Source organism: Camarhynchus parvulus, chromosome 6 (assembly GCF_901933205.1).
Source record: "Camarhynchus parvulus chromosome 6, STF_HiC, whole genome shotgun sequence".
NCBI lineage: Eukaryota > Metazoa > Chordata > Aves > Passeriformes > Thraupidae > Camarhynchus > Camarhynchus parvulus.
The window spans coordinates 21,306,671-21,315,654 of NC_044576.1; the positions used below are offsets into that span (position 1 = coordinate 21,306,671).

Genomic DNA, 8,984 nt, shown 5'->3' on the forward strand with positions numbered 1-8,984 from the left:
TGCTGCTTTGTCTCTTATTGTCTCATTCTTGCATCTCTTCCCAGCAGAGTCCCATCCGTGCCGTCAAGGGCACGGGACGCCGGCTGAGCCAGAGGCACCAAGCGCTCTGGCAGGTAACTCCTGCTGGGTCAGCGACCCCGGCCTCGCAGGCACAGGCAGCGGCACAGACAGTTCGCACCAGACTGGCAGCACTGAGCTCACGCTGCCCAGGAGCTCCTGAGGAAGGGGAACAGAACGGTGCTGATTTGGGGAAACTGCATTTTTTCCTGCAACGAGCACTGCTCAGCCTGCTCTGGCAGTCCCAGGCAGCAGCTTGGTGCAGCCAGCTTGGCAGGCAGCACCCCTGTGCCTTTGTGACTTCCCTGTTCTGCACTGGGAAAGCACTTGGCCATGTCCCCAAGTATCCCAGTGCTCTTTGGAAAGTGATAGGATTAGAAACCAGTAAGTGCAGTGAGAGCCTGATAGTCTGGGGACTCCCTAGCACTTCTGTCTGCTCCAGAAATAGGATCTGTCTGTTTTTCCCATTGCAGCATTCCACTTGTGCAGTGCTTTACTCTTTGTGAGCAGAAAACATGACTCACCCTGCAGTGGGCTACCCTCAGATCCCTCTGATGCCCATGTTTTCATCAACTGCTTCCTTGCCCAGCATCTCTCATTTAGCAGAATCCACTGACCTTGAGAAACCCAAAAATTCTTCATCCAGTTGAGATTAGAGTTAAGATTAGGGCTCTTTTGGGGTTTCCATGCAGCTTTTTCTCCAGGTGTGAACGAAATTTTGTGCAAGTTGGACTAAAAACATCACCAGGGCCAAAGCTTTGGTCTATCACTGCTGTTTTGCTCCTCTGCCTTTCTCATTATTCTGTTTTCTCTGAAGACAGAAGTGCTGGCACACTACTGTGCCGACAGACAGCTCTGCCTCTTCCCCACTCTCATGCTAAGCAGAAAGTGCACTGGGCAGTTCTTCCAGGTGCTGCCCAGAGCCAGGGGAGGTGAAGGCTGTGCCCCTGGGCTCCCTCCTGGGCAGCCAGGCTGTGGAGCCGCCTTGGGCATGGAAGGGGACAAGGATCCAAACTGGTTTTCAGAGGGATCTTGGCTGGGTTAACAAAGGGAACGTACAACACCAGTTGTCTGCAAAAGCATTTGGGGACAGCATGGCCTTTTCCGTCCCGTACCCCCGTGTTTTATGTCACGAAGGGAGGTGTGTGAGGTGTGTGTCACGCTGTCAGAGCTGTTATTTGACATGAGCTTCCCGTCTCCCTCAAAGCCTTTCCTAGATGTAGCAGGGTTGCAGGCAGATTCTCACAAACTTCAAAAGCTGCTCGAGATAGGTGGCAGGTTCCTAACGGAGGCGGCCACGCACCGGGCGGCACCGACCCCTCTCCCCAGGAAGGCGTGAGGCCAGCCTCGGGTGAGATGTTCTAGCAGCCACAGGCCGGGCCGGAGCCGTGGGTGCCGCTCGCCGCGGGGGTTGCGGGGTGGGGGCCGGGATCAGCGGCGGAATGCGCGGGCCGGCTCTGCCCTCTGCCGGCACCGCCCGGCACCGCCGCGCCCCCGACGGCGGCCGCGCCCAGGAGCCCCGGGGGTCCCGCGGGGCTGGAGAGCGGCCCGCAAGAGCCGCGGAGGGCCGGGGGCAGCGTGGGAAGCGCTGAGCCTGCGCGAAGGGCGGGGAGTTTGGCAGCGAGGCGCTGCGAGGAAGACCCCACGGAGCAGTGCCATGTCCCGAGCTAAGCAGTGATAGCGGAGACCCGCACAGGTGACCCTGGGATTTCCTGGGCGCTGGGAGATTCTCCGGGGTAACCCCATAGCGTCTGACCTGCTGTGAATTAGGGAAGTGCCTCTGGAAACACTCACCGTCCTCACAGCGGTCCCCGTCCCGCACCCGCGTCACTGCAGCCCTGGGATCCCCCCGCCCGCCCAGACCCGTCACACCTGGGCACGGCGCCCCGATACCTTCCCGCGCCCCGGAGCCTTGCACCCCGGCACCATCCTGCACCCCGAGCACAGCACCGCGGGGCTGCCTTCACCCCGCCTTTGCGCTCCAGGGTTGATCTGCAGCTCCGGGTGCCAATGGGGCTGTGCCGTGACCCCGAGCGCTGCACCCCCGAGCGCTGCCGCCTTGGGCACGGCATCCCCTGCCGCACCCCGTACTGCACGGGGCATCGCACCCCGGGACACTCCCCCTATCTCTGCAGCTACGGGAATCCCGCAGCTACGGGAATCCCTCAGCACCGGGCGCCACATGCCGGTGGCGACTCTGCGCGCCCCCCCGCAGCCGCGGGCCCGGCCCCCGGCAGAGCGGCGTCCCGGGGGCACGGCCGGCCATGGGCGGTGCCTGCGTCCCCGCGTCACCGGCCGCGCTCCCCGCCGCCATTGGCCGCCCGCGCGGCGCCGGGGGGCACGGCGGGGCTGCCGTTGGCGGGCGGCGGGGGCGGGGTCGGGCGCGGCGCACGGATTGGTCGCGGCCAGCGGCGGCCCCGCCCCGCCGGTGAAGGTGAGCGTCTCCTCCAGCGCCGCGCGCCGCCCGTACCGAACCGGAGCGGACCGGTACGCAGTGGCTGCGCCGCCATGGCCGCCTCCATCTTCGCCGCCGTCCCCCACTCCCCGCCTGTCGCCGTCTTCAAGCTCACGGCGGATTTCCGGGAGGACAGCGACTCGCGGAAGGTCAACCTCGGCGTGGGCGGTGAGTCCGTGGCCCCGTCCCGCTCGGCGGGGCCGTTCCCCGCGGCTCGGGCCGGTCGGTGCCCTTGCGGCGGCTTCCGCGCCTGCTGCAGCGGCCGGGCGGCGGCGGCGGGCCTCGAACCCCAAAGGTCAGCGGGCCGCGGCGAGCGCGGGGGGAGGCGGGCAGCGAGGTCCAGCGGGCGTCAAGGTCGCGGGGCCGGCCGGGCCGCCGTCCTCGGTGTCCCGGGCAGGGCGCTCGGGGAGCCGGGCCGCGCAGCGTCCCCCGGTGCAGTAAGAACAGCTCTCCCTTTCCCGCAGCCTACCGCACGGACGAGGGGCAGCCATGGGTCCTGCCGGTGGTGAAGAAGGTGGAGCAGATGATCGCCAACGACAACAGCTTGAACCACGAGTATCTGCCGATCCTGGGCCTGCCCGAGTTCCGGGCCAACGCCTCCCGGATCGCCCTGGGTGATGACAGCCCTGCCATCAAGGAGAAGCGGGTAGGTGGCAGACACGGAGCACTGGGGTCCATGGGGTGTCTCTACAGCAGACTGAGTAGAAGAGCACAAATGTGTAGAGGTCCTGCATTTTGGCAGGATTTGGGGGTTTCTCAGACATGGTCTTTCTTGATTGTAGCTTACTTGATGAACTCATGCAGTTGAAACTGTTTGTGCAGGTAGTTGTGGTTTTGGGGAAAGGCTGAACGTGGCCTGTGATCGGAATCGGATGTGTTTTCCTTCATCTTTTAATAGCTTCCCCACAGGAAACCCAAGTCAGATAATACACCACCTTTCCTGAAATAAACTACTAGCTGAGAATCTGCTCTGTGCCAAAATGTAACAGGAATGGCTGGCGTCTCTTTATAATAGTAGAGGTTGTCAGGATGGGCCTGAGCACTGAAGGAGGTTGAAGACCACTGGGAGGGGATGGCATTCTGACTGAGCTGACCCCAGGGGAGACATTTGGGATCCTGTCTCACTCTTGCAATCCTCTGCTCTCTTTCCATGCCCTGCTCATGGTGCTGGCCCGGGTGGGCAGTGCTGGCAAGTGTCTCTGTTGCAGGTGGGGAGCGTTCAGTGCCTGGGTGGGACGGGCGCTCTGCGGATCGGTGCCGACTTCCTGAGGCGCTGGTACAACGGCAACAACAACACAGCCACCCCCGTCTACGTCTCCACTCCAACCTGGGGTGAGTGCTGTCCCAGGGAGCCCTGTGGGTCAGCGAGTGAGGGAGGCACAGCCCTGCTCCTTGCAGGGGCCGGGGCAGTGAGGGAGCAGCCTTCTCGTGTGTGTAAGGGGAGGTGCTGGGGCTGGAGAAGGAAGCTTGCTGGAGATAGGGTGTGCTTTTCTGAGAAGTTATTTCTTTCCTCAGAGAACCACAATTCTGTGTTTATGGATGCTGGCTTCAAAGATATTAGAACCTATCACTACTGGGATGCTGCCAAGAGGGGTCTGGATCTCCAGGGGCTGCTGAATGACATGGAGGTGAGTAAAACTGGCATGGGATGGGCTGAGCTTGGTGCTGTACTGTCAGCATCTGCAGCTGGCTAGGCTCTGGTGTGCTGTGCTGGGAAGTGGATCACTGCAAAAGAGACTGTTGTTGCCCAGAGCAGCTCCAGGCCTCTCCCTGTGCTGCGGGTGCCCAGTCTTGTCCATGTGAGTGTATGACCAAGATGTGTTCTCTCCTCAGCAAGCCCCGGAGTTCTCCATTTTCATCCTCCATGCCTGTGCGCACAACCCAACAGGCACAGACCCTACTCCTGAGCAGTGGAAGCAGATTGCTGCTGTCATGAAGGTATGGGCTGCTGCTGGGGCTAAAGCAATGCTGAGGGGGCAAATAGCTCACAAGCCAGCCAGAGCATTTGCATCTGAAATGGGCTTTGAGGGAATGGCATGAGATGTAGCAGAAGCTGAGGGTCCCCCAAGGCAGGTGTTGAAGGGAGAGGTGGACAACGGAATGCTGGCTGTGTGTGCTCAGAGGAGAGATGCACTGCAGTTCTTGTTGTGCCTCCAAGTTCTTGTTTTCACACCCTATGGAATGGGCTATAGTGAGATTTCTCTTGCTGGAAGGATTATCTGCAGGCAGATGCTGGATAGTAGCACATAAAGTGGTGCACTTTTTATGTCCTCAAATGCAGTTTTCTCCTGCATTGACTTTCATTGACCACTTTAGTCTTTCTATTCTTTCGCCCCAGTAGGAAGAAACAACACCAGAACACCAGTCTGGTGTTGCTGGACCATGTTTCCTTTGAATTCCCACAGGAACTCAGTGGTCGTTTTTCCCTCCTACGGGCACTGTGGGGGGTAAAAGAGAGCTTGTGGGGAGGGGATTTCCCTCTAACACTGTTCCTCCTTGCAGCGCCGGAGCCTGTTTCCATTCTTCGACTCAGCGTACCAAGGGTTTGCCTCTGGCAGCCTGGACAAGGATGCCTGGGCTGTGCGATACTTTGTCTCCGAGGGCTTTGAGCTCTTCTGTGCACAGTCGTTTTCCAAGAACTTTGGGCTCTACAGTGAGTGTCTGGCAGTAAGCTGGCCCAGTAGCATCATACCCAGACAGATGGGGCTGGCATGCTGAGGGGTGGGGAATTCTCTGCTTTGCCACGACGTGTGGAACCAGTGGCTCACATCTCTTGGCTTGCCCACAGATGAGCGGGTGGGGAACCTGACCGTGGTGGGGAAGGACGCAGACAACGTGCAGCGTGTGCTGTCCCAGATGGAGAAGATTGTGCGCACCACTTGGTCCAACCCTCCCTCCCAGGGAGCACGCATTGTGGCCACTACACTCGCTTCCCCTCAGCTCTTTGATGAGTGGTACGTGTTGCCAGGGCCAGTGGGAGAGGGCAAGGGAGGGAAGCTGTTTATCTGAGTGTCAGGCTTGACCAGATGGCTTCAAACCAGCTGGGTGCCCACCCTCATGCTGTGCTTCCTGCCTGCTGCAGGAAGGGCAACGTGAAGACAATGGCAGATCGGGTCTTGCTGATGCGCTCAGAGCTCCGCTCTCGACTGGAGGCCCTCGGGACCCCAGGCACCTGGAACCACATCACAGAGCAGATTGGCATGTTCAGCTTCACAGGCTTGAACCGTAAGTATCCAGTGGACTGTTGAAGGGACGATTGGGTGGGGGCAGTTTTGCTATGGGTGAACTGGGCTGAAGCAGTCCAAGCAGGAATCTCTCACTCTCACTGGAGTTTTGGCATCACTGCGTCTGTGGCTGGGGAGGGATGAAGCATCACACAGTATTTTAGTGGCCAGTGCTTGAACTTTTCTGCTTGTTGTGAAAGATTCAAGCATCCCTGAGTAGTTCTTTGGGCTTTTCTGAGCTGTGGGTAGCTGCTCTGACCTGATGTCCAATTGTTTCCCCAGCTAAGCAGGTGGAGTACATGGTCAAGGAAAAACACATCTACCTGATGGCTAGTGGGCGCATCAACATGTGTGGTCTAACTACCAAGAACCTGGACTATGTGGCCAAGTCCATCCATGAAGCTGTTACAAAAATCCAATGAAGCACATGAACAACCAAACCTACATGAAGTCACCAAAGCTATAGTGTGTAGTCCATGTCTTTCTCTGCTCATGGCTTGCCTTTTCCCACACCTCTTGGGGTTTAATAAAGATGGGAGCAGTAGCTCAATCAGGGATAATCGTCTTCTGACATTTTTTAAGTGGTCCTTGCAATATGGTAAGCCAGTGCCCCAGGAGGTGGGTGCAGCATGAGCCACTTTGGCTCTTGTTTCACAACAGCAGCCTGGTCTCCAGGCTCTTAGAGTTGCATCTTTAGCACGTCCAAATCAACTCCACGTAACTGATCATTTTGATCATGGCAAAGTCTGGTGCCGGTGCAATGCACTGTGTAATAACAGCACAGAGGTTGGGATCTCACATGGCTTGTGAACTAATGCCACTCAGTAGTATTTTGGGGAGGGGTAAAGCTGTTGCTAGCTTCTTCTCTCCACCCGTCCCACCCCTTCCTAATTTCTGAGCCTTATACGAGCAAATATTTGTAATTGTGATAATTGCTTCTTTGTGTTGCTGACATGAAATTAAACCTTTGTCTCTGAATGCTACCCCTGCCTTGTGTGATGTTGTGTATTCAAACCACATGAACCTCTCCCAGGCTGAGGTTAAAGCCTCAACATCCTGGTTTGCCCACTTACTCAGTTTGTTTCAAGGCTGTCCCTTTCTCTTTCAGGGTGTGTTGCATCTCTGGTGATCACAGCCACTACTAAAGGGGGAGTCTTACTGGGAAAGTGTTGTTGAGAGCTCCTGCAACTACATGAAGCCAACCAGTTCCTCCTGTATTCATCTTGTGTTCTTTCTGCCCCACTGCCCCGTGCTGCCCAGCTCATCCTGCCTGTCTGTCTGTGTTTGCTTTCTGGATGGTCAGGTGTTTCCATTTGGTCATCCCTCCCTGGCCCAGGGCTCCTGGGCTGCCCCTCAGGTGTCAAAAAGCAGATCTCTTCTGTTCATCCTTTTCAGCAGGCTCCTAGTGAACCTCCATCTACTCTTACTTGCTTCAGCGGGGCCTGCCAGCAACAGCCTGTGTTTCTGGCACTGAAAAAGAGCTGGGACCATCTGCTTCTGCTCTCTGCAGTCACTGCAGATCTATTTGTGAGCTGACAGAGCGGCCTCCTGACAGGATCTTGTGAAGAAAGGGGACAGCTCCTTTCCTTGTGTCAGGTAGCAGTAGTTGCTGTTACACTGATGGATTTGCTTGTGCTGCAGCTTAGACAGAAAAGGCAAAAATGGTGCCTTACTGCCTTGTTGTGTTTGCACAGAGTGCATGGGGTCTCTTGTTTGTTCTTTATCAGTTAGTATTCATATATATAAGAGAGCGAGACAGAGGCAGCCTTTCCTCCTCTCTGCAGGTGAGGATCTTTTTTTCCTCTTGGTGTCCATTCACAGCAGGGATGGTGAGGAAGTGGTTAAAAGGTGACTTCTAGGGGTCATCTCAGGAGGAGTTAATTTTTTTATTTGTGATATTTGCTTACACTTCTGCCCTTACAGACCTCCTGGTGTGAAGGCTGGCCCACCCCATGTGATCTATATTGGTGTTTTGCAAGTCTCACCAACCTTGTTTTTCCTAGCAAGTGACCTAAATTTCTCCTTTTCTGTGGTGTAAGCTCATTACCAATTATCCCATTTACCATGGCAACAGAGAACAGATTATTCCTTTCCTCTGTACAACAGCTTTTTTTTGTATTTGAAAACTTCCTCTCTCCCCTTCACATCCTTCACCAGTGATTAAGTGACTCTGTTTCCTTCAGCCTGTGGGGCAGGTTGTTTTCCAGCCCTTGCTTTCCTCTGTCCACTTTTCAATTGCTGTGTGTTTCCTCAGAAGGGCAGTGCCCAGACAGGGCTGCAGTTATTCCAGCTGAAGTTTTATCAGCATGGGTGGACTATAAGATTTTCTGTTGTTATCTGTCAGGCTGTATTCCAGCACGTGTATCCCACTATTGTGTTTGCAATGGCCTGATATTAACTCCTGCTTTTCCCCAGTCCTTGTCTGCACTGCTGGGCTTATCTCCCTACTTGCCAAGTGCTCTCCTGGCAGCAGGAGTGACAGAGAGCTCAGCTTCAGACCAAGAAATCAGGCAGCATGTGCTGACCTGTTCTCTTGGTCCCTTCAGTGAGGCTGAGTGCTGTTACTCCAGGCACCTGTGGCCCTGGGTATGAGGGCAGCCTGGGAGGGGCGAGCATCTTTCCCTCACCCATGGACACAGAGAGGGCATCGCTCAGGGAAAAATCACTTTTAATGTTGATATCCCCGTTGCGTTGAGCCTCTACAAAAACTACTGACTGGTCTGTCCCACCCCCAAGTCTTGGTGCGAGCCTCCCTCACAGCGGCAGGCGTGTGTGGAGAGGAGGATGGTCCGATGCAGCATGGAGAGCCCCCTCCCCAGCGAGGGGGCTGCACTGGGGGTGAGCGGGGGTCCTTGCCCTGAGCCTGGCAGGGCTTCGGGAGGGCTGGGCCGTGTCCATGGTCAGCGTGAGCGAGGCGCTGCAAGCGGGCGTGTCAGCAGGCACGGCACAAATTACTGTGTGCTGGGGCCCTGAGCTGCTGTGGCACGCCCCAAAGAGCACATTCTCCTCCTGCTGGAGACCACATCCTGCAGCACCAGCACTGCGGGGCTCCGGGCCTCGCTGGGATGGGGATGGTAAGTGATGTTAAAGGGCAGTTCTGGCTTGGGCTGCCCCTCCCTGCACTGCTTGCAGGGATGCCGTGACAGACACTTTTTCACCTTTCCTTTTTCCACCTCTTCCTTGAGATCAGATGCTACCAGGGAGCGGCTCGCAAGGGCAAGGGCCCTCGGACTCCAGCTAGCTGGTCC

At 56.9% G+C, this 8,984-nt stretch overlaps 1 protein-coding gene across 1 annotated transcript; it reads left to right on the top strand.

The window, feature by feature from the left end:
- The first annotated feature begins 2,467 nt into the window (after nucleotides 1-2,467).
- On the top strand, nucleotides 2,468-6,714 carry GOT1 (glutamic-oxaloacetic transaminase 1). Its single transcript, XM_030950915.1, has 9 exons — nucleotides 2,468-2,680; nucleotides 2,977-3,158; nucleotides 3,721-3,844; nucleotides 4,028-4,140; nucleotides 4,346-4,450; nucleotides 5,015-5,165; nucleotides 5,301-5,466; nucleotides 5,595-5,737; nucleotides 6,019-6,714. The coding sequence occupies exons 1-9, from the start codon at nucleotides 2,566-2,568 to the stop codon at nucleotides 6,156-6,158; spliced, it is 1,239 nt and encodes a 412-aa protein (XP_030806775.1). The 5' UTR covers nucleotides 2,468-2,565; the 3' UTR covers nucleotides 6,159-6,714.
- The last annotated feature ends 2,270 nt before the right edge of the window (nucleotides 6,715-8,984 follow it).